General features: G+C 40.7%; 1 protein-coding gene across 1 annotated transcript in view; it reads left to right on the top strand.

Annotated features, from left to right (window-relative positions):
* LOC137651651 (uncharacterized) overlaps window positions 1-26,669 on the top strand; it is a 128,930-nt gene that overhangs the window by 88,653 nt on the left and 13,608 nt on the right. The window contains exons 6-7 of the mRNA XM_068384870.1: window positions 14,763-15,106; window positions 15,996-16,191. Of these exons, the coding sequence (XP_068240971.1) occupies window positions 14,763-15,106; window positions 15,996-16,166 (515 nt within the window). The 3' untranslated portion in view covers window positions 16,167-16,191. The remainder of the gene's footprint in view (window positions 1-14,762; window positions 15,107-15,995; window positions 16,192-26,669) is intronic.

Genomic DNA, 26,669 nt, shown 5'->3' with positions numbered 1-26,669 from the left:
CGGTCACGGACATAAGTCCTCAGGACCCCCCAAGCACTGAGGGGTTCCAGGTAGGAGACAGATTATACCACTTTTGGGATTACTGGACCTTCGATCCCTGGGCCCACAGCCTAATCACGAGTGGACTCAGGTGGAGATGGAACAGAACTCCACCCCGCATTCCAGAATTCTTCCAACACTCCACCCCCTTGTTTGAAGAATATACCTCAGAACTCTTGAATAAGAAGGTAATAAGGAAAGCAAAGCCCATCAAATTCCAAGGAAGGCTGTTTTGTGTTCCCAAGAAAGACTCAGACAAACTCAGAGTCATTCTAGACTTGTCTCTACTCAACAAGTTCATCGAGAACTACAAGTTCCGGATGCTTACTTGGCAACACATAAGAACCCTTCTACCAAAGGGAGCAAACACAGTCTCAATAGACCCAACAGATGCTCTCTGGCATCTTCTATTGAGCCGTCTTTTCTCCTCCTACCTAGGATTCATGCTATAGAAGGAGTGATTCTTCAGAGCAATGCCCTTCGGACTGAATACAGCCCCAAGGATATTCACGAAGCCGGCAGACACAATCGTCCAGCAGCTAAACTCTGATGTGAGTTCAATTACTAGCATATCTAGACGATTCACTGGTATGGGCAGCATCCAACTACTTGTCTCCAGGCACCCAACAAGGTGATTCAGTTTCTGGAACACCTGGGCTTCAACATCAATCGCAAGAAGTCTTGCCTTCCTCCAGCTCAGAAGTTGCAATGGCTAGGAATCCAATGGGACTTAAAGTCACATCACCTCTCCATCCATCCAAGGAGAGGAGAGAGATAGAGGGATCTGTCAAGAGACTAATCCGTCACAAGAGGATTTCAGAACGCCAACGGGAAAGAGTATTGGACACTCTCCAGTTTGCGGCAGTGACAGACCCGGTGCTAAAAGCATGTCAAAAAGATGCGTCAAGAGTCTGGAGAAGATACGCATCAAACACTCAGAGATCAACCAAGGCTGACCCCGACCCTATGGTGCACGCAGTTAAGGCCATGGTCAACAGCCAAGAGCCTAGCACGAACAATTCCCCTGCAACTACCACAACCTTTCATATCAACGTTTTGGAAACTCTGGCAGTTTTCCCGACGTTGAAGAGACTATCCCCTCGCAGAACAATGCACATCAGATTGACTCTGAGCAACGAAGGGATAGTAAAATGTCTAAAGTGACAAGGTGGTCATTCTCACGAGAGAAAAGTGCAAAAGAACTGGTCGCACCAGTTCAAAACCTTTCATATCAACGTTTCGGAAGCTCTGGCAGTTTGCCTGATGTTGAAGAAACTATCCCCTCGCAGAACAATCCATATCAGATTGGCCCTGAACAACGAAGGGATAGCAAAATGTCTAAATCGACAAGGATCGAGATCATCTCACATAGGACATGTGATATTAACCACCATCCACCTGACAAGGAAGAAGGGATGGCACCTATCAGCAGTTCACCTACAAGGGTTCCGCAATGTGACGGCGAATGCTCTATACAGGCGAAAGCCCATAAAGACAGAATGGTCCCTAGACGCAGACCCATTCTCCTTCACTTTGGTAAAAGTCCCAGAACTGCAGACCGACCTCTTCACAATGAGCGACAACAAGGAACTACTTAGTTATGTAGCCCCTTATACGGACCCTCAAGCAGAAGCGATAGATGTCATGTCCCTCAACTGGAACAGGTGGAATCGCATTTACCTGCCTCCACCAACCAATCTCCTGCTAAGAGTCCTCGACAAGCTAAGATCCTTCAGAGGGACAGCAGCAGTAGTGGCCCCTAAATGGCCCAAAAGCAATTGGTTTCCTCTAGTTCTAGACCTGAAACTGAAGCTTTTTCCTCTGCCGATCCCAGTTTTATTCCAACTGGTCCAGAAGTCGACTGTCTACGCTTCATCCTCGATTTTCTCGCCCTAGCAGCGAATAAAAAGTTTGGAATCTCGAAGAATAAAGTTGACTTCATTGAAGAGTATAAGTCAAGTTCAACTAGGAGACAATATGAATCATCTTGGAAGAGATCGGAGTCCCTTGTAAAAACAAGGAAACCGACAGAAATATCGATAGATTTCGGTCTCGCTTTCTTCATACACCTACATGAACAAGGTATGACTTCCACCACAATTACCACGTGTAAGTCTGCCCTGACTAGACAACTTCTGTATGCTTTTGAGGTGGACCTCACTAGTGAAATCTTCAATAAGATCCCAAAAGCATGCACTAGACTCAAGCTGACATCCCTCCAAAGCCCATCACGTGGTCTTTGGACAAAGTCTTGCACTATGCTTCAGACCTAACAATGATGATTGTACTCTAAAGGATCTAACACAGAAAGTCATCTTTCTGTTTGCAATAGCCTCAGGGGCTAGAGTTAGTGAAATAGTGGCCTTATCCAGAGACGAAGGCCATATTCAGTTCCTAGACACGAGAACTGAACCCTTTCCCTGATCCTGTCTTTCTTGCCAAGAATGAGCTACCCACTAAGAGGCGGGGTCCTTGGAGAATCTGCCCACTGAAGGAAGATGTCACTCTATGCCCAGTAGAGTGTCTAAAGGTCTATCTTCGAAGAACTTCAGACTTCAAGGAAAGACAGCTCTTCAGAGGCGAAACTTTGAGATCAAACTTATCCCTAAGACAACTGAGAGCAAAGCTCACCTACTTTATTCGCAGAGCGGATCCTGACAGTACACTCGCAGGTCACGATCCAAAGAAAGTTGCTTCTTCGTTGAATTTCTTTCAACACATGGACTTTAGAAGACTCCGGTCATACAGTGGGTGGAGATCATCCAGGATCTTTTTACAAACACTATGCGAAGCAAGTACTGTACAGTACATGAAATAAAACATTTTTGTGGTGGCAGCGGGTAGTGTTATAAAACCTGTCGTCTAGCGCTGCGATGAACAGTGAACTGCTTTGGGACTTTCCAGTGCATCGGGTGCATGGGTACACTTACCCTCGAGTGCAAATCACAACGATGATTAACACACTGTTCCATATAGGTACATATCTGACCAATAACACCAGTGCCGAGTGAACGTTTGCGTCACAGTGTTTAGGCATTCCCAAAGTCTGTACAAGTCAGTCAGATTTGGTTTCACATCTCCATTGAGTGGCATTATTCCGATACTAAAATTACGTATTTTTTTCTGCAAGAGAAAATATGGACCCTGATGTGTTTTCAATGCTGGATCAGATTTATACCCTATCGTAACTACATTTGATAATCTAGTTGCGAGGTAAAAATACTAAACGTATTTGCGTCTTATTGCTGCTATCTCAGTTGCAGACAAAGAAAACATGCTAGAGTTTTAACTAAACCCTAAAAGGGCCCAACTTGAAATCAGGATACAGATTTCCAAGGTATGTGAAAGGTAATCTCTAAAGTTTTATCTTCCGTTCCTACGGAAATTCAAGCCTTGAATCTTTATCGTCGATGTCGACACTTTCCCTGCAGGGGGCAGAAAGCACTAAACCAATTCCAGGTTTAGTGGAAATGACAGTTAACTGGAATTTCATATACAGGTCTAGGAGACCAGATAACGAATCCATTCAAGGTAGAAGGTACACACAAATCCACAGATATAGTACTTTCAAGTTATTTCTCTAGCATGCTTCCATCAGGACGACATGGTCGAGCCCAAAAAACAGATTTTGAGCAAAGCGAAAAATCTATTTCTGGGTGAGAGTGCCATGTTGTCTGGATGAACCCACCCTTTTTGCTGACCCCACCCAAAACTACTCTATATGCGGCTATTCCTGCTTAAAGACAAGTAAAAGGAATGGCGGCCGGTAGAAGTGCGGATAGGAGGTCCACCGGGTACCTACAATGGCACCCCCTTTCTTTCGCCACTCTTTACCCTTACATCAAAGAGTTAAATCCATTCGGAGTGAAGATTGCTATGTGTCTTATCTAAAAAATACGTCCCTGATCCCTACCGATATCCTTAACTGGATACTCGCGCCGGGAGTTAAAATCCTGGAGACCTTTGGTTTATTTCTCTGGGAGTATCACTGTAGCAAATATCTCTAAGAAAGGCTACCTAAAGGAACCTTCCATTAGGACGACATGGCACTCTCACCCAAAAATAGATTTTTTACTTTGCTCGAAATCCGTTTTATATTTTTCATCAGCATTATTTATTACATATGTATCAATATTACTTAGACATGTGTGTGTGAACTTCCTTCAATCATTTTTTATTACTGAATTAGAATTACTATACCAAGAGTCTATCACTCAATAGTTTACATGTGTTGGCTATAAGGTTGGGCTGTTCTGCTTTCTGCAGTTAGTTTGAAAATGTCGGTCAGCTAGAGTAATTGTCATAAAACTACGAATAGGTGATTTTCTATTAATATGTTACACGGTTCTCTGTATCGTGAATGATCGAATCCACAAAGATTGAACCCATGGATATGGAGGCCTAACTGTAGTTACTTATTTAGTTTGTTCATGATTGTCTTGACAGAGGCTCTTGTACAGTGCATCTACACTACGTACTGTAGTTTACGTGTAATGTACACTGCATATTCAATGAATGCAATGCTTACGGCATAGTACGTCATAGATTTGACTGCTAGAACTTCTTAAATGTTGGTGATGTTTTAAAAAAAAATTCTCGTGTGGTAGGATAATTATTCAACGTTCATTGAAAAAGAACTACTACAGTGAGCCCTCGTTTATCGCGGTAGATAGGTTCCAGACCCGACCGCGATAGGTGAAAATCCGCGAAGTAGTGACACCATATTTACGTATTTATTAAACATGTATATTCAGACTTTTAAAACCTTCCCTTGTACGTAGTACTGTTAACAAACTACCCTTTAATGTAAAGAACACTTAATGCATGTACTACAGTACCCTAAACTAAAACAGGCACAAATATTAAAGGCGATTTTATATCATGCGTTTCCTAAACACGCCAAAAAGCACGATAAAAAATGGCAACCAATGTTTTGTTTACATTTATCTCTGATCATAATGAAGAAACAAACGCATTTACACATCTGTGTATAGGTTAGTTTTTGCATCGATTATATTGATTATTCAGTACAGTATGTTGATTTTGTTATTACCAATGTTTTACTTAATTCAGTAAACAACCACGCTCAGTAAACAAACGAAGGCATTAAACACGCATGATGAAAGTGATAAATAATGATATTACAGTATAAGCTTTTAGAAAATATGTTATTACAAATATTATTTACCGTATCTATATAAAATCATACATACGTAGCAAAGCAGGAAAACAATTTACGAGAGAGAGAGAGAGAGAGAGAGAGAGAGAGAGAGAGAGAGAGAGAGAGAGAGAGAGAGAGAGAGAGAGTGTGTGTGTGTGTGTGTTTTACGTACGTAAATGCAAATTTTGAACAAAAAAAATAGCCCCATTTCATATAAAATAGGTTATTACAAATATTTTACTTTATCATATTACAGTAGTCTGTATAATACTGTAAAGTTCAGTACAGTATGTTGTTGTTATAGTCGTGGGGATGAAATTCTCTCGAAACAAAAACACGGCATTCGATTACAACAGCTGATTCATTCTCTCTCTCTCTCTCTCTCTCTCTCTCTCTCTCTCTCTCTCTCTCTCTCTCCGTGTTATACAATACTTACATATAGATGAAGAAACTAAAATTAGTTTTTTTAGTGTTAATTAAATACGAAACAAAAAAATTATGCCGAGTTTACATCCATTTCAATCGTTGCTAAATATACGGCATCCGATTTCATCAGCAAACCACTATTTTTTGGGAAACATCATTTTATTCTAGAAAATTGCTACTCTTTACAGTAAATAGTTAATTGCACATTAAGAAAGCGTGTACTTTTGTTTTTAAATTTCGGGTGTGTTTTAAAAATCGAGTATTGTTGACTTCTTTTTGTTTTACTTTTGGCTGTGATTAGATCAGCTGACATCTAGCTGCCGCTCTTGAGAGTGTACGAATACATTAACAAGGTATCGTTTATACCATTTCTTAACTTATTCAAACCGTCTACAGTATACAGTTGATATTACATAAGCACCAATGTGTTATAACCTATCAATTTTTTTTGTTTATTACATTTAAAACAACACACACACTCTCTCTCTCTCTCTCTCTCTCTCTCTCTCTCTCTCTCTCTCTCTCTCTCTCTCTCTCTCTCTCTCTCTCTCTCTCTCTCTGGGCTACTTTTCACTACCTCCCATTCCTTACTTCTCTTTATCTCTCTAACAAATGATATCTTTGTTGTTCCTCAAAGTTTCATTTATATTGAAAATCAATCATGATTCAATTTTTCTTACTTTCTCCAATCTCGCATCATCGGTCACATCGCGGTATTTTCGAAATTTCCGGAAAATCCGCGATATATGTATTTACATGCGTTATGAAAAAAATCCGCGAAGTGGTGAATCCGCAATGGTCGAACCGCGAAGTAGCGAGGGATAACTGTATTAGTGTATTTATATTACAGTATTAATCTGTATACAAAACCTTAAAACATGGCACTCAATTTCGTCAGTAGACCATCTACTTTAAGCAAACATTATCGCAATCTAAAAAATCATGTATTTTAAAAAGATAATTTGCTTCATTAAAGCATTTTTGTACTTTTTTTCTCAATTTCAGGTGCATTTCAATCATCAACTATTAGTGACTTTATTCTACAATATCAGCAAGTGTTGTTAGATATGAACAAGTGTTTTGTTATTACTAATACATAGTTTGGTGATCCAATGAATTTCATGTTAGCATCATCTTACTTTGTACTGAATCTGTGTTAATATTGTACAATTAGCTCGGAAAAGTAGTATGAACTAAAATACCATGACTGAAAGCACGTGAAAAGAATGTAGTACAGTACAGTGGGTTACCTAGTTAGTTAGTCAACTGCTGGTAGGCAATAGTCAGTGAGTTAGTAGGTTGTTGTTATTATTATTACTAGCTAATCTACAACCCTAGTTGGAAAAGCAAAATGTTATAAGCCCAAGGGCTCCAACAGCAAAAAAAAAGCCCAGTGAGGAAAGGAAATAAGGAAATAAATAAACGATATAAGAAGTAGTGAACAATTAAAATATTTTAAAACAATAACAACATAAAACAGATATTTCATACATAAACTATAATAAGACTTATATCAGTCTGTTCAACATAAAAGCATTTGCTGCAAGTTTGAACATTTGAAGTTCCACTGACTCAACTACCCGATTAGGAAGATCATTCCACAACTTGTTCACAGCTGGAATAAAACTTCTAGAATACTGTGTAGTATTGAACCTCATGATGGAGAAGGCCTGACTTAGAAATAACTGCATGCCTAGTATTACAAATAGGATGGAACTGTCTGGGAGATCTGAATGTAAAGGATGGTCAGAATTATGAAAAATCTTATGCAACATGCATAATGACCTAATTGAACGATAGTGCCAAAGATTAATATCTAGGTCAGGCATAAGAAATTTAATAGACCTTAACTTCCTGTCTAACAAATTAAGATGAAAATCAGCAGCTGAAGACTAAACAGAAGAACAATACTCAAAATAAGGTCCAATGAAAGAATTGAAACACTTCTTCAGTATAGATTGATCACCGAAAATCCTAACAGACTTTCTTAATAAACCAATTTTTTGTGCAATTGAAGAAGACAGATCTAATGTGATTCTCAGAGTAAATTTGCTCTTGAGAATCACACCTAAAATGTTAGAAGAGTCATACAGAGTTTAAGAAACATTATCAATGCTGAGATCCGAATGTTGAGGAGCAACTGTCCTTGACCTACTTACAATCATACTTTGAGTTTTGTTAGGATTCAACTTAATACCCCATGATTTGCACCATGCACTAATTTTAGCTAGATCTCTATTAAGGGATTCAGCAACCCCAGATCTACATTTGGGGGATGGAATTGATGCAAAGAGAGTAGCATCAGCAGCATATGCAACAAGCTTGTTTTCTAGACCAAACCACATGTCATTTGTATATAGTATGAAAAGTAATGGGCCAATAACACTTCCCTGAGGAACACCAGATATCACATTCCTAAATTTATGAATGAGTTGACCCACCTTAGGCAGCTAGCATTCGTGGATTCTCGATCTTCGTGACTATCTCTGTTACCCGACCCCAATGAATATGGAGGGCTGATTGTACCGTTGACCTGTCTTCATACTCTTTCACACTCCATTCTAGGGATCCGGCTGTGGCTGGAGCTTCAGGTTTCCAACTTCCAAGGAAGATTCCTATGGGAGTCCTTTCTTCCAACCCTTTGAATATGGCCCTTGCTGAGCCTTCAGGTTACCTGCTTCCAAGGGATTCTCCAGTGTGGCCACTTTCTTCCTTTCTTACAGATTTGAATTTTGGGGGGCCTTCAAGTTTTCATCTTCCAAGGAAGGGTCCTGTCGGATTTTTTCCTTCCATTTCAAGTCCTGAAGGCTTGGTAGTAGTGGGGGATGTGGCAGAAGATTCTTGTCATGGATATAGATGAAAGGGATTTTGTAGGTAAACTTAGACAACCTTGCAATGGGTGTGCCTTTTGGCCAGAGACTGATGTTTTTTGGAATAAATATATGGATTTACCATTTAATGACACTGAATTTGAAAACTTGATGGCATTTCCAGACAAGATGGAGATTTAAAGATCCATCCCTTAGCTCTTGTCCCCAGCTAACCACGAAGGAGGTTGTTCTGATACCTTACAAGGCTGCTGCTAATGATTTAACAGAAGCAATATCAGACACTCAAGGCTTTCTTGACCACAGTTTGCTCGATGCTTCAGTGGTTGGGATGACAGTGCCTTTCCCAAAGATTGTAGCCCCTTTTTAGGAGTGTACTCTTAAGAAGTTTGAAGGCTTCAAGGAACAAAGATGGTTTCATGAAGTCTTCTTACCTAAGAAGTGAGACGTTTAGGTTGAAACCAATCAATTTTGGGGCCATTTCCCATTAGTTCCAGATCACCTTCGGTTATCATAAGTTAGCGCTCAATAGACCCTGTTCACTTTAGTGTATGCTTTGGCATTCTTGGAAGTGGGGCCTACAGGGGGTTGTCAGATGGCCACTTCAGCAGTGCTCCAGTTATGTAAGCCCATTTATGAAGCTTGGCAGAACTTTATTAAGGCAAAGTATGAGGTAAGACTCCATGTTCTATCTTGCTGTTAATTTGGGGTAAGTGGAGGTAGAGGAATTTCTGTAGTGATCCATTGTGTATATTGCTGTTGCCCAAGCTCATGTGGACAAAGCCAATGCTAATGCAGAGGCAATGGCCACGTCACTTCCTGAATAGTGTAGGAAAGGTTATCGTCCTTATCATAAAATGAAGAAAACACCCTTTCATAAGGTCACTTCCTATAAGTTCCCACAACAGGTTCCTAAACATGTCGCTAAGAGACCAACTCCCGTTTCCCATTCCAAACTCGACCTACACAGGTTTTCATTGGGAGGAATGAGGACAGCAAAGCTACCCATACCAAGGTAAGGCCCTGTAGCAAGACCAGTCAAAGTTGGATTTTAGGACCAGAGCAGACCAAAATATCATGCAAGGGAAACAGAGAAGCTAGTAAACCAAATATCAATCAGTAGCTTCAGGTTGGGGGTTGTCTCCATCGTTTTCGAGAACATTGGACCTTTTCTTGGTGGCTGTAGAGTATATCCTCAAAGGGTATCGGTTGGTCGTGAATAACACCACCACCTCCACGCCACTAGTTTCATCAGGCCAGGAACAAGGAACTCAACTTCTTTGTAAGTCAGATGCTGAAGGAAGGAATCATAGTAAAATGCAGTTTTTTAGATTCCTGAGCAGACTATTTAGTTTACCCTGTACCAAAGAAAAAGACTCCGGAGAGAAGGGTAATCCTCGACCTGTTTGTCCTCAACAAACACATCAGGTGCGATCCACTCAAAATGATGACAGTGTGCATGTCTGCCAATTACTACACCCAGGGACCTTGACCTTTACTACAGATGATCAAAAGATGCATATTAGCAGGTTCCTATTGCCCACCACTTCCAACCTTACCTAGGGTTTTGGCTCATGAGGTGGGTGTACGGATTCAAGGCAATGCCACTTGGCCTCAACATCACCCTAGGAATGTTTACATAACTGGCAAATGTAGTATTCCAACTCCTGCAGTTGTTGGTATTTGAGATTGCAATTTATCCAGACTATTGCATGATTTGAGCAAGACAAAAGAGTATGTCACAAATACCCATATCAGGTTCGGCAGGTTCTTCAGGACCTAGGTTTTCTAATCAACTTTGCAAAGTCAAGACTAATTCTGAAAGGATATTTCAGTGATTAGGTTTTGAGTCACTTCTCTTTCAGGTGGCTTTCTTCAGTTTGCCTCAATAGTCGATCCACTGTGAAAGAACAGGTTGAAAGACCTCAATTGGGTGTGGAGAAGGGTGGCTTGGAAGGGGCCTTAGGACCATCGACGGGCTGTCAAGAGCCTGAAACTTAGAGACTTGAATTGACAATTCGAAGGTCTTTCGTAGAATTTAGATGAATCTGAATATGAAAATATGTATCCAAGAGGTCTATGGAGAATATTCACTCTAAGCTTCCTAAGCTTTTGGGGACTAGGAATAGCATGCTGTAGAACCCTGGGGAAGTATTTAAGATCATCATCTTCACATCTTTCTCTAGAAGTTTTGCAATTTCTAGTGGTAGCAACTGAGCTTTTGCTGTGTTGGTAAGATAACTTGGATGTAGAACTGGTTTCTTTGATAAGGGATGGGTGAAGTTTAGAGGGGTTCGGTAGCCTTCTTTGACATGCCAATACCCACGGGTCTGGCTGCAGGCTCTCCCAGACAGGTAAGTGGTACAGTTTTTACCATACTGGAATTTAGAGTTCGCAGTGTGACGTGAAGAAAGTTGTTTGAGATCTCCGACTAATGTTAACAGAATTCTTGGAAAATGTCCGTGGACAACCAATCTTCTCTGAGATCTCCGACTAATGTTAACAGAATTCTTGGAAAATGTCCGTGGACAACCAATCTTCTCAGACATCCTCTATTGCACATGGCACACCCAAGCTCTTACATGCTTCAACTATCTGTATGAAGTCTATCCATTGTTTCCTCTTAAAAACAGGTGTTTAAATGCCCTCTAGACTATATTTTCATTTCCAAAAGGCAGTCTACCAATAATTTATGCCATAGCTAATGGAATGCTTAATTTGGTGAGAATTCAGGGGGATTTTAGTGATCGAGATCACTTCAGACATTATTATTTTTTTATGATAAACACCCTAGTACAGATATTGAAGGTTATATTGAAACACCTTCTATCATTAAATCTGTTCATTGTAATTTAGATGTAATATTACTGTATGAGGTGCTTGTTTTCAAACTCAAACACTTGGGAGTCGGTGGGTCGTTTCTTAGCATTATTATTGAATTTTTAAGTAATAGATATCAAAGAGTTGTTGATGGGCACCATAGTGAGTATAGGAATGTGATATCTGGTGTTCCACAGAGTTTTGTTCTTGGCCCATTACTTTTCATACTATATACACATGACATGTGGTTTAGCCTAGAAAACAAGCTTGTTGCATATGCAGATGATGCTACTCTCTTTTCATCAATCCCATCTCCTGATTGTAGATCTGGGGTTGCTGAATCCCTTAATAGAGATGTAGCTAAAATAAGTGCATGGTGCAAATGATGGGGTATGAAGTTGAATCCTAACAATACTCAAAGAATAATTGTAAGTAGGTCAAGGACAGTGGCTCCTCAATATCCGGATCTCAGCATTGATAATGTTTCTTGAACTTTGTATGACTTTTAAAATTATAGGTGTGATTCTTGACTGCAAATTTACTTATGAGAAACACATTAGGTCTGTGTCTTCTTCAATTGCAAAAAAAAAAAAAAAAATGGCTTATTGTGAAAGTCTTTTAAGATATTTGGTGATCAATCTATTCTGGAATAATGTTTTAACTCTTTCATTCTACCTTGTTTCGAGTATTGTTCTGTCTGGTCTTCAGCTGCTGATTCTCATTTCAATTTGTTGGACAAGAACTTACGGTCTATTAAATTTCCTATGTCTGATCAAGATATTAATCTTTGACACCATCGTTCAATTAGTTCATTATGCATGTTGCTTAAGATTTTTCATAATACTGACCATCCATTACATTCAGATCTTCCTGGACAGTTCCATCCTGTTCGTAATACTAGGCATGCAGTTAATTCTAATAGTCAGTCCTTCTCCATCATGAGGCTCATTACTACACAGTATTCTAGAAGTTTTATTCCAGCTGTGATCAGGTTGTGGAATGATCTTCCTAATCAGGTAGTTGAATCAGTGGAACTTCAAAAGTTCAAACTTGCACCAAATGTTTTTATGTTGAACAGACTGTCATAAGTCTTTTTATAGTTTATATATGACATATCTGTTTTGATGATGTTACAGTTTTTAAAATATTTTATTGTTTATTTATTTCCATATTTTCCTTCCTCACTGGTCTATTTTTTGCTGTTGGAGCCCTTGGGCTTATAGTATCTTGCTTTTCCAACTAGGGTTGTAGCTTGGCTAGTACAGTAATTATTATAATAAGAGCTCCATGTTATGAAACGTAAAGATTGCCATTCATACATTTTACAATCAAGACTTTCTTTAGCTTTGCCGCTAACAAAGTGTGCTTGTGAATTACAGATCCTTTCCAAGAAAGGGGGATTTGAAATTTATGAAATAGTTTTATCTCTTCAGCCGAATTTCAGAGCCAGGAATGATTTCAAAGCTACATGTTGACCTCATTTTTTCCATATTCCCATATCTGTCAATAAGTATGGATTCAGAAGTTAAGTTTTATGTCCTGTTAGTATGATAAAGATTAGTGTAGATAAGGCAGGTGGCATTAGAAAGGAAGTTTCTAATCTATTTTTAGAGGTAAACCACGAAGTGCTAGGGGAATGCTGCCAAAGCACAACGGCCGCATCATGAGTTTCGCGATTTTATTATAAAACTAATATTTTCTCATTTACTACCAATTAAATTAGCCAATATTCATATATCAAAAGAATTTCCTTAAAATGGAGATTAATAACTAATAATTAAATCTCATAGAAGAGTAAAGTATATATTTTTGAAAAAAATTTAAAAATTGAAAATGATAAAGACATGTAAAGAAATTTTTTGTTTTTGATGGCTTGATAAAATAGTTCTTGATGTATTTTAATTTTTTCATGTCAAAATGTTAGAAAATTTAGTGAATGATCGTAATAAAATTTGTTATATAAATTATTAACAAGAAATAATTCTTTGTTGAATGGATGTGTTTATGTGTGTATTTGTAAATGTGTTTTTGCATATGCACACTCCGGCCAACACTATTATTACCTATTATTATTACATACCCTATGAAACAAGAAAAAAAGGCATAAGCATATGTGAAAAAATCTATAAAAAACCTATTCATATTGTATACTACATATTTGAGGACTTCAAATTTGTGTTATACATCCTTTTCAGATCCCTTTTCAGGCAAGTTCTTTTGTACCCATAAATTTTACCGATTGCGTTTGGACAATCATCACTTTAATCATTTGATGTCATAATCACTGACATTGTCAAAGTCACTAGTATATGATAAAGAATCATTATCATCATCATAAAAGGCCATTCTGATGAATAAAAACAGAAAATAATGATAAAATGTATTGGAAATTAAAAATATTCTTACCGCTAACACACAAACATATGTCGATAGCTCCGCCCATCCCCTGAAGTTGATGTTACCTTTTCCCTTTTATTGTATGTAAAACCTTGTAATATCTGGCAACTCTTTCCTCCAGCTGCAACCTGAATGGTTAAAGAATATATCTACATCACTGAACTAGTCTCAGGAGGTCTAAGACTGAATCCCGGGAAATTTGAAAAATGAAGCATCGCTAATATCGACGTCGTCCTTTTACAGCTCATAATGTGTCTATAAAATTGATGCATAGCACGTTTTGGGTTAAGATACCCAGTCCCCTCTTTCCCAGAATACTTATGTCCATCCTTATTAAAAGTTTATTGTTGTGGAATCTATGTGAAAGGTTTGGCTGCAGTTTTCTTACTATGTATGCTCAGTGCTCGATCCTGTATTATCATTAGGTAATGGCTTATTTTAAATTGTTCTTAAAGTGTATATTAGGCAGCTTTATCAGTTATAGGCTATCTTAAGATTTGCAATTGTTCTCTTCATACTTTCGGTTTGAAGAAGTAACTTTACTTCTCTACTTTGAATCCAAGGCTATTGTTTAAGTTTAAAGATTAGCGGTTTCAGTTTGTTTGTAAAGTCATTTAAATTTTTATGTGTTTATTATTTAAAATAGGTAAACCTCAGTTTTGATTAATTGAAATAGGTAGAATGTTGATGAAAATGATTATTTCAATATATAGAGTTCATCTTAGCCCCTTGCCTCCACACTAATTAGTGATGTCAAGAGGTTCTTTAGGTTAAAATTTGGCTTCCAAGACTTCCAGTTTTGTTTACCATAAAGTTCCACATACGACATCTCAAACCATATATTGTAAAGAGAAAAAATTATTTTAATTCTTTAATATTAGGTGATAAAAAAAGGGGAAGACTTTAGCTGGAAACCACAGGTTAATACCAGGAAATTATTGAAATAGGTTCTATTATTAAAATCCATTTTCTGCAATATGTATCAGGGACCCATTCACACTTTTGTGGCTGATTTTACAGGATGTATGAAATATCTGTAAAAGATAAAAGTGACTAATGAATAAATGACTGTTCCTCCTTTTTGGTTTTAGGGGGAGCAGGCGGTGAATATGTTGAAGCCTTATCTCAGGTTATTAGTGCACCATCTGGAAATGATTCTAATCCAACTAGTAAAGCACCTGCTGTTAGTGAAGAACAGAGCCAGTTGGATGCTACTGTTGATATGTTAGTCACTAAAGCTCCAGATTCTATCAACTTGAACCAAGATGAAATCCAGAAATTACAGAGGGAAGATAGTGCTATCAATCTCAAGAAAGAGAAAAGGCATTCATTACCATCGGGAAGTAAACTCAAAGGTGGAAAACCATCTAAGGAAAATGATAAAGACTGTGTGCTTTTTACCTGTGGACATCATTTCACGGAAAAGGAGTTCAAGGTAAATCTATGGTAATTTGTTGATTTCATTCATATACTCCCTTTTGAAATTGTTTGACATTACTAATGGATAGAAGTTAATAATGCAGATGTTTCACATTTTAAAAAGAAAATCCCGCCAACTATTTTTTTCTCATAACCATACATACAGGATGTATTTTAGTTTGTATTCAGTAGATGGTTGGTCACTCCTTGAAATTTCATTCTTAGTCATTAGTGAAGATTCCTGAGAAAAAGCTGTTAGCGAGCAAAACTTAATGATTAATTGAAGGAAATTTAAATAACTAAACTACTACAAATTGGATATTTTGATTTAAAATCTTAGTTTGATAACCTCTTGATCCTTCATTATTCTACAAGAGGGCCATTTTTTTTCTTCAAAAAAAAACACATTGTTTTTATTGAGACTTTGATTGCAGTAATATAGAAAACAATAATTAATGTAGTCCTTGAGAAGTTTAAGATGAACTTAAAATCATAGTTAAATGTTTGACATTATTGATTTCTGTACTTATAATGAAAAAGCCAATTGACAGATATCCTCTTCTTAATATTGCATGGTCCCTCAGTGTCAGGTTATTATCTTAGTTTTCTAGTCCTATGTTTTATTTAGCTGTAGTGTGTGGACTTGAAATATTAGTTAGGATTAGTAGTTGTTCACAGTTGAGATAGACTGTTCCATGACAACATTTTTTTTTTAATTCAGTTATAGTTGTACCTTGGTATTATATGATCAGTGTTAAGTTAAGTAAATTTTAATGTCATTATGTCTCTTTGCCTGTAATTTTTTTATACCCTAAAGAAGACTTGAAATTCTCCAGGCTTTCATGTGTATCATTTAGCTGCTCAAGTGTGACAAAGTCCTAATTGGCCTTTTAATTTGCTTTCAGACTAAAGTATTGCCACAGATGGAGACTTCTGTGATGACAGTACCAGGTCTCTTAGGAAAGACTGCAAGAGTTCTTCTTGATCAGTATCACAGTGATCAGCCAGAAATGGCATGTCCACATTGTGTACTGGCTCACCTCACTATCAAACTTACTAAGCACAAACAGACTTAAGATATTTTCATATGCAAATATAAAGGTATGGTATCCACAAAACTAATGTTATTTTTTAAAAAAGTTCACTGCTTTAATAACTATTTATCATTGCAGGCTACTTATCTTTAGCTCTAAAGGTGTTTGAGACCACCATACCTGGCTATTATAGTTGAATTTGAAATCAATAAACATGGAGAGGGTTGAAATTCAAAAGCTTTAAAAAAAAAGATTAATAAAAATTAAGTGATCCTGAGTTACTTTACAAAATAGTGTACTATAATTTCTTTTTTTTTTTTCTTTTTTTTTTTCTTCAGAAAAAAGCCAAGATATAACATTTTAAAAGTAATTGTAACTTCCCTAGCTATGCAAACCTAAGCCCTTCAAAATAAGGATATGCCTTCAGCACAGCTGGAAAGACCCTTGAATTAGTAAGAAAGTAATTGGTTAATAATAGTGATAAATGAGGAAGCCCCACCAGCCTGTCTCACAAAAAAAACACTTTTGCCCTTAGGCCTAGGACTCAAGAGTGTTAGTAGAGGTTAGAAATTTAAATTAAAGGACTCCGAATTGTATAGCAAGGGAAAATACAAATTACTTTTGAAATTTATTATTTGTTTCTACACATCTACAAACTTTTAGTCCTTCAAGGTGGGGAGACTCAGTCATTGGTGGGAGAGAGTCAACCAGTGCCAAACTGGAGTTTCTTTTTTTTCTTGGATGTGTGTCACTTCTTTTCTGGTCCTGTATGAGAGTGATAACGGTGACTCCAATAACCTTAACAGTTAATCATTGGATGTAGAAGCTGTTAAGGCCATGACCAGTACTGTCTTTAAAGGAGGTCATACTAGGACAGAAAACTTTTCTCTTTAAGGAGATGATGTCAAAGCAGGCACATCAAGAGAAAAATTGAAAAGAAAAGATGGAGGAGAAAAGGACTCTGTCACGTAATCCACCAACATCTTAAAAAGAGACCACCACCACCCCACTTTCCAGAAGGATGGAGGAGAAAGGTGCTTCATCATATAATGCACCTCTGGACATTCAACCAGTGTGTAACTGATACAGCTGCTGCATCCCCTTGAGAAGGGAACAAGGAAATGGTAAAAGAGCCAGTCATTCTACTTCTCCCTGGGAATTATTCTGAATGTGTTAACTTAAATGAGATACCTACTAGTCCTGTGAAGTACCTAGGAGTGTTATATAACTACTGAGCAGTCACCTCAGGACCCCAAGAAAAGGTCCAAGAGCTTGGAGGCAACATCTGTAAGGTATGGAGAGGTAAGGGTGGTCTGAATCCTTCAGACCTAGCCTTCATTTCCTAGTATTCAGACAGATAAACTGGAAGGCTACTTCCAGGGCTGTACTTGTGAGTTCTTCCTTGCACTGATAAAAGTTACATCTGGAAGTGATCGGTCTGAAACAAAACTAAAAGGAACAATGTCTGGAAACTTTCTTCTTGTTACTGCTGGGGCTAATGATAAGGATGCAACGTGTGTGGTGTCGAGTCCTCCTCAAGTAGTTCTGCATGGTTCTCACATGACACAAGCATCTTCATGTCAGCTTAACGCGGAGAAATAGGATTGAGAAAGTCCCTAGCCGTATTTGAGACTGACTACTTTGTCACACTGTCTGGGAGATGATGAAGACAACTGAACTTCCCTCCATCAAATATTTGACATGATAAAATCCCTCTTGTCGATACAGAGTAGAGAGAAAGTCTTGAGGGAAAGATCCCTCTGATGTCACCCTCTGGTTAGCAGTAAGTGTGTGCAGCATTGCCCAGAGGATGAGTACTATCCCACCTTGGGACCCAAGTGCCAGGATAAGCAAAACTGTTTGAAGCTCCCTTTGGTTATGGACCAATCCCCTGAGAATGAGAGAAACTCTCAATACTGATGAGGAGCCTTTTCTTTACCTATTCTCTTGCCTATGCAGAGAACAGATATTCTTCAGGGAAAGACCCTATGATACCTTCCTCAGATTACCGAAAGGCGTGTGCACTTGTGCCCTAAGAATTATGACCATCACACTTTGAGACATATGTCTGATGATAAATAAGACTGCTCTCAAAGCTCCTTTCAAGCATCCCAAATTCTACCAAGTAGCCACTTTGGTAAAGGCAGGCGAGCAAGTCTGTGATCTGCTGAGAAAGTGCTCTGGCTGGTGAGACATTCTATATGAGCTTCATAGTGCATTATCTTTCTCTCTCGGGACCTACCTGAGAGCTTATATAATCAGACACCATTCTACTTAAGGCCACCCTAAATTATCCCACAGAATGGACCAGTAAATTGGACGAACACGTTCTCTCCTACTCGGAGTGTATGAACACACTATGCCTGAAGTGACCCTGTTGTCAGGGTGCTAGGGCAATTCGTCCCTGGTGAATTTTTCGTTGCCCAATTCGTCCCGCTCAATTTGTCCCCAAGTCAATTCGTCGTTGGGCAATTTGTCCCCAAGTTAAAAGACACTAGGTAGTTTAACTGTTTTATTTATTATTTTCCTATTTTGGACAATTGGAAACAAAGGTTTTTACTTAGATAGAGTTACTTCTAAAGAATACACCCATCCAACAACATGGCTACCTGCAAGATTTTAATTTCAGAGAAAGAAAAAACAAAGTTGCTGATGAAGAGAATTATATATATATACTAAGAATAAGGAGAGTGCAGATAGACTGAAGATCTACTGGAAGTGTGAAAATCGTGCATGCAAGGCGAGACTTCATACTGATGAAAACTATATAGAAGCTCATAGATGTTTTGAAATGTGAGGAAAGGTTTGCTAGTTCCAAACTGCAGAAATTTATCCAAGGAGATGAGCCAATGCAAAAGAAAAAAATATAGACATGAATTTGCGTATAAAAAATGTCATGGAGAGATATGATCCCAACCAAAAAATTACCTTTCTGAAAACAATCACACACAATCTTAAATTTTAGAAATTAAATGCTTAGCCAATATTTTTATGAATAGAACTTACCTGGCAGTTATATATACATAGCTAATTATCTCTATTTCGGCAGAATTTTTCTAAACTAGGCAACCGCCTTGTGGTGGTTGGGTGGTAACACCCGTTAAAGGGTGGTAGGAGGAATCATTCCCGTTTTCTGTTCTTCAGTTCATCTCTGCCGGCCGGATCGACAACACGTTGGTCCGTCATTAAGAGTTTTTCTTCGCTTTCCCTGCTCGGTGTACCAGTCTGCTTTTTTGGTGAAGTACTCTGATTTGGGGTTTTGGCGATCGTTGTATTTTGTTTTCTCTTAGCTTTTTTGCTGTTTTTCATTATGAGTGAAAAGAGTCATTACCGTATCTGTGCGAATGAGGAATGTAAGGTGAGACTACCGAAAATGGCGGTAGACCCTCACACCGTTTGTTCTAATTGTAGGGGTTTTGTTTGTGCCCTTGATAATAGGTGCGGGGAATGTAAGGTTTTGGATGAGAAAGATTGGTTAATTATGAAGCGCTATGTGCGTAAGCTAGAGCTCGATAGAGTTAGGAGAGCTTCTAGGTCTAAGTCTAAGTCTGTTAGCGGTAAGGAAGACGAACTTAGCGTAGATTTATCTATTGATCCTATTATTGATTCCTCTTTGGAAGTTGATCCTTCCCTTGAGGTAGTAACTCCTGCTCCTCCTACAGGTTCCGTATCTACGGATGACCCTCGGTACGCTAGCCTGGCGGCCGAGTTGAAGGCTATTAAAGAACAACTGGAGGCCTTTAAAGGTAAGGAAAGTGAAAGTGCTTGTGTTAGTGCAGTGGAGGTGGCGACTGACCGAATCTGTCATACCCCTAGGCCTAGATCTCTACCAAGCTCCCAGGACCAAGGGAGAAGGTACGTCGATGACCGAAAGGGGGTGAGAGGTACGTACCCTCGGTCAGCCGTCGCCTCAGACAGTCCTGTTGTTGATTCCCAGGCTGCTCTTGACCGTCACGGGAAAGACGTGTCGGATGTGTTGTTTTCTTCTCCGAATTCGTCCAGACGTAAATGGAAGTTTGAAGCTTCAAGACCTACTAAGAGGAGATGGAACCGCGACGAACGGTCTCGTTCTTTCTCTCCCGGTTCTAGCAGTTATGAACCTTGTCCGTCGGAGGATGATTTTGACTCCGTGCCTGTGAAAAGGGCGAATCCTGCTGCCGAAGATCCTCCCCCTTCTACGAGTGTTATTCGTCAGCCCCCCCCCCCCCCCCCCCTTCGGGGCCGCAAGACCCAGCTGATGTTGCTAAATCCTTTATGTCTGTCATGCAGGAACAACTTTTGACTTTAGTACAAGCCTTTAGCCGCCCTCACGCCCAGTCTGACAGACGTAAAGACGACTCGTTGCCGATTAAGAAGTCTGCTTCTAAGAGAGAACGGAGTTCTTCTTTAAAGAAAACTTCTCCCTCTCTACGCCAGGATGAGGAATGTGGGCTTTCGCCAGGCGATACTTCTTCGCGATACCAGGGCGATACGTTTTCTCGTTCTCGATACCGGGACGATACCTTATCGAACGATGCTGCTTCTCGTTCTCGATGCCAAGACGATACCTCCTCCCGTTCACGTTACCAGCACGATACCTCCTCTCGTTCGCTTCGCCACGACGATACCTCCTCTCGTTCGCTTCGCCACGACGATACCTCCTCTCGTTCACGACGACACCGACCCAAGTTCTCGACGCCACGACGATACCGCCTCTCGTTCACGACGCCACGACGATACCGCCTCTCATTCTCGCCGCCACGACGATACCGCCTCTCGCTCTCGACGTCAGAACGACTCTGCCTCTCGTTCTCGGTCCCAGGGCGATACCACCCTGCCTCTTCGGGACGATACTGCCTCTCGTCCCAAGGATTCTTCTAGCGCGGGACTCCAGGATGCAACCCGTCTTTTGCAGGATGATGCCTTTGATTTGCTCTTGTTGGGTTCTAAGGATCCTTCTTCTCTTTCGAAGGATATTGCAGATGTGGATCAGGACCTCGAGGATGTTTCTGATGACGATGATAATCCTGCCGACGCTGTGGGAGATTACAAAGTTCTCTCTCGCTCCCTTCTTGAACTTTTTGGAGAGGAATTCCAACCTGCTGCCCCTCAATCTCCTCAGTCCCAATTTAACAGAAAGAAGGCCAAGAAACAGTCGGCCTTCATCAAGATGAAGCTGTCTATCTCCGCAAAGAAGGCTCTCACGAAGATTGATGACTGGATGATGGAGCGGAGACAAACAGTCAAGACTTCCTTCTCGTTTCCACCAGCTCGTCTTGCTTCAAGAGCGGGTATGTGGTATGCAACTGGAGAACCTTTGGGTCTGGGAGTGCCTTCCTCCTCCAAGGGTGACTTCTCTGGTTTAGTGGACTCTGCTAGAAGGCATGCTCTCAACTCAGCCAAGGTCATGTGGTCGATGTCGGAGCTGGATCATCTCGTCAAAGGTATTTTTAGAGCCTTTGAGGTTTTTAGTTTCCTAGACTGGTCGCTTGGGACTCTCGCAAGGAAAACTGAACAGATGGAAGGATCTAGGGACCTTACCAGTATTATGTCCTGTATGGATAAGGCCCTCAGAGATGGGGCGAATAAGTTGGCTGCTCTGTTCTCAGCTGGGGTCCTAAAGAAGAGAGCTCTGCTTTGCTCTTTTGCTTCTAGGTCTGTTACCAATGCACAAAAGTCTGAGCTTCTTTACGCCCCCCTCTCTCAACATCTTTTTCCCGAGTCCCTGGTTAATGACATTACGCTTTCTCTGGCCCAAAAAGCCACCCAAGACCTTTTATCTCGTTCTGCTCGTAAGCCCTTGGCAGCCCCTCCTCCTTCTTTGAAACGGGAGGAAAGGAGATTCCAGCAGCCCTTTCGGGGCAGGACTACTTCAAGACCAGATTTTAGAGGGAGAAGGCAAGAATCAGGACCAAGATCTACCAGGGGTTCTTTCAGACCTCGCTCCAGAAAATGAAGTTCGTCTCCTCCAGACAGTAGGCGCAAGACTGTCAGGTTTTTGGCAGTCTTGGAAGAGGAGAGGGGCGGACACCTGGTCCCTCTCAGTCATCAAGGAAGGATACAAGATCCCCTTTCTGAAAAAACCTCCTCTCGCAGATGCTCCGCTGGCCTTAGTAGCCCGGTACTCAGATCCGGGGAAACAGAAGGCCCTAGTAGACCTTGTCAACCAAATGCTAGACAAGGGGGCGATAGAACCGGTTCGGGATCTATCCTCCCCAGGCTTTTACAATCGCCTGTTTCTGGTCCCCAAGAACTCGGGCGGATGGAGACCCGTCCTGGATGTCAGCGCTCTCAACGTATTTGTGGAGAAGACAAAGTTCTCCATGGAGACGACTCAGTCGGTGCTGGCGTCAGTACGTCCAGGGGACTGGATGGTGTCCCTCGACTTGCAGGACGCATATTTCCATGTCCCCATCCATCCGACTTCGAGGAAGTACCTGAGATTTGTAATGCAGGGCAAGTGCTTCCAATTCAGAGCTCTTTGCTTCGGTCTCAGCACGGCTCCTCAAGTCTTCACCAGGGTAATGGCGAATGTGTCAGGTTGGCTGCATCAGGAGGGGATAAGGATATCCTTCTATCTGGACGATTGGCTGATTCGTTCACGATCGAGGGAGAAATGTCTGGAGGATTTACGGAAGACTTTTATGATGGCTCAAGATCTAGGCCTGGTCATCAACAGGGAGAAGTCTCAGATCAGACCGAATCAGACTATTCTCTATTTGGGGATAGTTCTGAATTCAGTTCTTTTTCGGGCTTCTCCCTCTCAGGAAAGACAGACCAAGTGTCTCGTAAAAGTCAGAACTTTCCTGGACAAGAAGAGATGCACAGCGAAGGAGTGGATGAGTTTGCTGGGGACTCTATCCTCCCTCGAACAGTTTGTCTCTCTGGGGAGACTCCACCTAAGGCCTCTTCAGCACTTTCTTTCGAAGACGTGGAACAGAAAGATGCAGGAAGACTCCTTTTCCTTCCCCATTCCAATAGAAGTCAAGACTCTTCTGAAGTGGTGGCTGGACCCAACCTTGTTAGGGGAAGGGATCTCCTTACACAAGAAGAACCCAGACCTAGTGTTGTTTTCAGACGCATCAGAGTCAGGCTGGGGGGCAACACTAGGAAGCAAGGAGGTCTCAGGCTATCGGGAAGGAATTCAGCTGGGATGGCACATCAACAACAAGGAGCTGATGGCCATTTTTCTGGGGCTAAAGGCCTTCAAGGACTTGGTGTCTGGGAAGATTGTGGAGGTCAACTCAGACAACACCACAGCTCTTGCTTACATCAGGAAGCAAGGAGGGACTCACTCTCTGTCTCTGTTCGAGACAGCAAGAGAGCTCCTTCTTTGGGCGAAGGAGAACAGGATAAACCTGCTGACGAGGTTTGTTCAGGGACAGAAGAATGTGAGGGCGGACATGCTCAGCAGGAAAGGGCAGGTCCTTCCCACAGAATGGACCCTCAACCAACAGGTCTGTCAGAGTCTCTGGAGGCTGTGGAGGAGACCCCTCATCGATCTTTTCGCCTCCAACTTATCCAAGAGGATCCCCATCTATTGCTCCCTAGTTCCGGACAGGGAGGCAATAGCAGTAGACGCCTTTTTGATGGATTGGACGGGGATGGACACTTATGCTTTTCCCCCGTTCAAGATCATCAATCTGGTAGTCAGGAAATTCGCCCTCCTCGATTCGGGACGGATGATCCTGATAGCTCCGTTCTGGCCGATGAGGGAATGGTTCACGGAGGTGGTGGACTTGTTGATGGACTTTCCAAGAAGCCTCCCTGCAAGTCCAAATCTGCTCAGACAACCCCACTTCGAGAGATATCATCAAAACCCCCTCGCTCTCAATCTGACTGCCTTCAGACTATCGAGAAGCTCGTCAGATCGAGAGGCTTTTCAGCGCAAGCTGCGAAAGCTATCGCCAGAGCGAGGAGGGTCTCTTTGCAGAGGGTCTACCAGTCCAAGTGGGAGACTTTTAGGGCTTGGTGTAGGAAGCACAAGATTTCCTCATCCACTACCTCTGTGAGCCAGATTGCGGATTTCTTGTTGTACCTCAGACAGGACGCTAAGCTAGCTGTGTCCACTATCAAAGGGTACAAAAGTATGCTGTCTTCCGTCTGTCGGCATAGAGGCTTGGACTTGTCTCGCGATAAGGACTTACATGACCTCTTGAAGTCTTTTGAGACGACCAAGCAGACCCAGTTAAAGCCCCCTTCTTGGAACCTTGATGTGGTCCTTAAATTTCTGTGCACCAAGAGATTTGAGCCCATCTCACAGGCTCCCCTTAGGGAGGTTACCAAGAAGACCCTCTTTCTTTTGGCCTTAGCAACAGCTAAAAGAGTTAGTGAAGTCCATGCAATTGAAAAACAGGTAGGCTTCAATCTGAATGGGGCAGTTTGTGCCTTGAGATTAGACTTTCTCGCTAAGAACGAGAACCCTTCTAAGTCCTGGCCGAGGACCTTTGAGGTTCCTAACTTGACCAACCTAGTGGGTCAAGAGCAAGAGAGGCTGCTCTGTCCAGTACGAGCCCTCAAGACCTACTTGTCTCGCACGAAAAGTGTGAGAGGCTCTTCTAGCTCCCTGTGGTGTTCTGTGAAAGATCCTCAAAAGCCCCTTTCCAAGAACGCTTTGTCCTTTTTCCTGAGGGAAGTGATAAGAGAAGCGCATCTCTTGTGTGAGGAGGAACACTTCGGACGTTTAAAAGTGCAAGCTCACGAAGTGAGGGCCATTGCGACCTCGCTTGCTTACCGCAAGAACATGTCGCTCCATCAAATTATGGATGCGACATTCTGGAGGAGCAACTCTGTGTTCGCCTCTCATTACCTCAGAGAGGTGAGGGTGGATTATGAGAAATGTTATACCTTGGGACCATACGTAGCTACGGCTTCTGTATTAGGCAAAGGAGTTACTACCTCCCCTCAACCTTAGTTTTGTTTACTTGTGCATAGGTTGGTGTATTTTTTATTGGTTGTCTGAGGACTTCGACTTGTGTACAGTCACCTCAGTCTAGTTAGATAATTTTTATCTACTTTGCAAATGTTAGGTGGTTGGTTTGGTAAAGTTGCGGTTTTTTATTTTGGGCAATAGGTAGTCCTGAAGTCTAGTCAGATTGTTGGTCTCACCCCGTTGACAGACTCGATTGAGTGTTTTCAGCACTGCAGGTCACATCCTGGCTGACACTCCTAAGGGAAAGCGACTCAAGAGGCAGGAACCTTTGAAGTCAGCTACCTTAGCAGGTAAGGAATCAAGGTGTTCATTTATCCTACAGCTTTTTTGGTTGTTTCCCCAACGATGTTTACTGTCTATCACCCTCCTCCAAGTGTGTTAATCAGCTATGTATATATAACTGCCAGGTAAGTTCTATTCATAAAAATGGAGTTTTTATGATAAAACAAAGTTTTATGAATACTTACCTGGCAGTTATATATACATTCGAAGGCCCACCCACCTCCCCTCAGGAGACAGGTCGGGCATAGATGAACTGAAGAACAGAAAACGGGAATGATTCCTCCTACCACCCTTTAACGGGTGTTACCACCCAACCACCACAAGGCGGTTGCCTAGTTTAGAAAAATTCTGCCGAAATAGAGATAATTAGCTATGTATATATAACTTCCAGGTAAGTATTCATAAAACTTTGTTTTATCATAAAAACTCCATTTTTAAGAATTTAATTGTAACTTGTCTACCATTTTCTTTACATATTATCTTGTACTATAAATTTGACTGAAAATAAATACTACACTTTTTTTTGTTTTTATACTGTAACTTCCCCTTTTCCTATAAAAGGTACAATATTAGAAGCAAAGTTTCTAAAAATTACTTTCAAACTAAAATTGTCGTTAGACAATTCTTTTTTTAAGGAGCAAAGTTTTAAAAAGTACTCTTGAACTAAAATTGTCGTTAAACAATTTTTTTTTTAAAGAGCAAAGTTTTAAAAAGTACTTTTGAACTAAAGTTGTCATAAGACAATTTCTTTTTTGAGGAAGCAAAAAGGGTCCAATATTTAAGACAAATAAAAGGAGTGTCGAGAATGCGAAAATAAATCATTGCCCAACGACGAATTGACTTGGGGACAAATCCGGACACTGCTGTCAGTATGTTAAAAGTACTGTACAGGTACCCCTCATATAACGACCTGTCGTACAACGTTAATTGAAAGATACGTCTTTTTTTTTTTTTGACAGCTCCGATATTTATTTAACGACCATCTCTCAAAGTTATGCATGTGCAGTGGCAGCACAGTCGTGTGCATAAATGTACGCATGTTGTGTTCGATACGTTGGGTGGAGGCAGCTGGCAGCCAATCTATCGTATCAGTAGCTCTCTCAGTATATCACGTGTTCTTTCCTACATCTCGTGTTGTAGCATTCGATAATTTCGATTGTGTGATTTTACCCGCTTATGTACGTATTCCCGTACAGTAATACCTTGAGATACGAGTGTCCCAACATACGAGAAATTTGAGATACGAGGAAAATTTCGAGCAAATTTTTGTCCTGAGATACAAGAAAAATTTGAGATATGAGGCATTTCCCTATGCGGCCGCCAGGTGGCCGAGTGTACGAGAGGCTTCTCAC

This window comes from Palaemon carinicauda, chromosome 13, assembly GCF_036898095.1.
Source record: "Palaemon carinicauda isolate YSFRI2023 chromosome 13, ASM3689809v2, whole genome shotgun sequence".
Taxonomy (NCBI): domain Eukaryota; kingdom Metazoa; phylum Arthropoda; class Malacostraca; order Decapoda; family Palaemonidae; genus Palaemon; species Palaemon carinicauda.
Note: the sequence above shows the minus strand (reverse complement) of the source record. Positions and strands in the feature narration are given on the sequence as shown.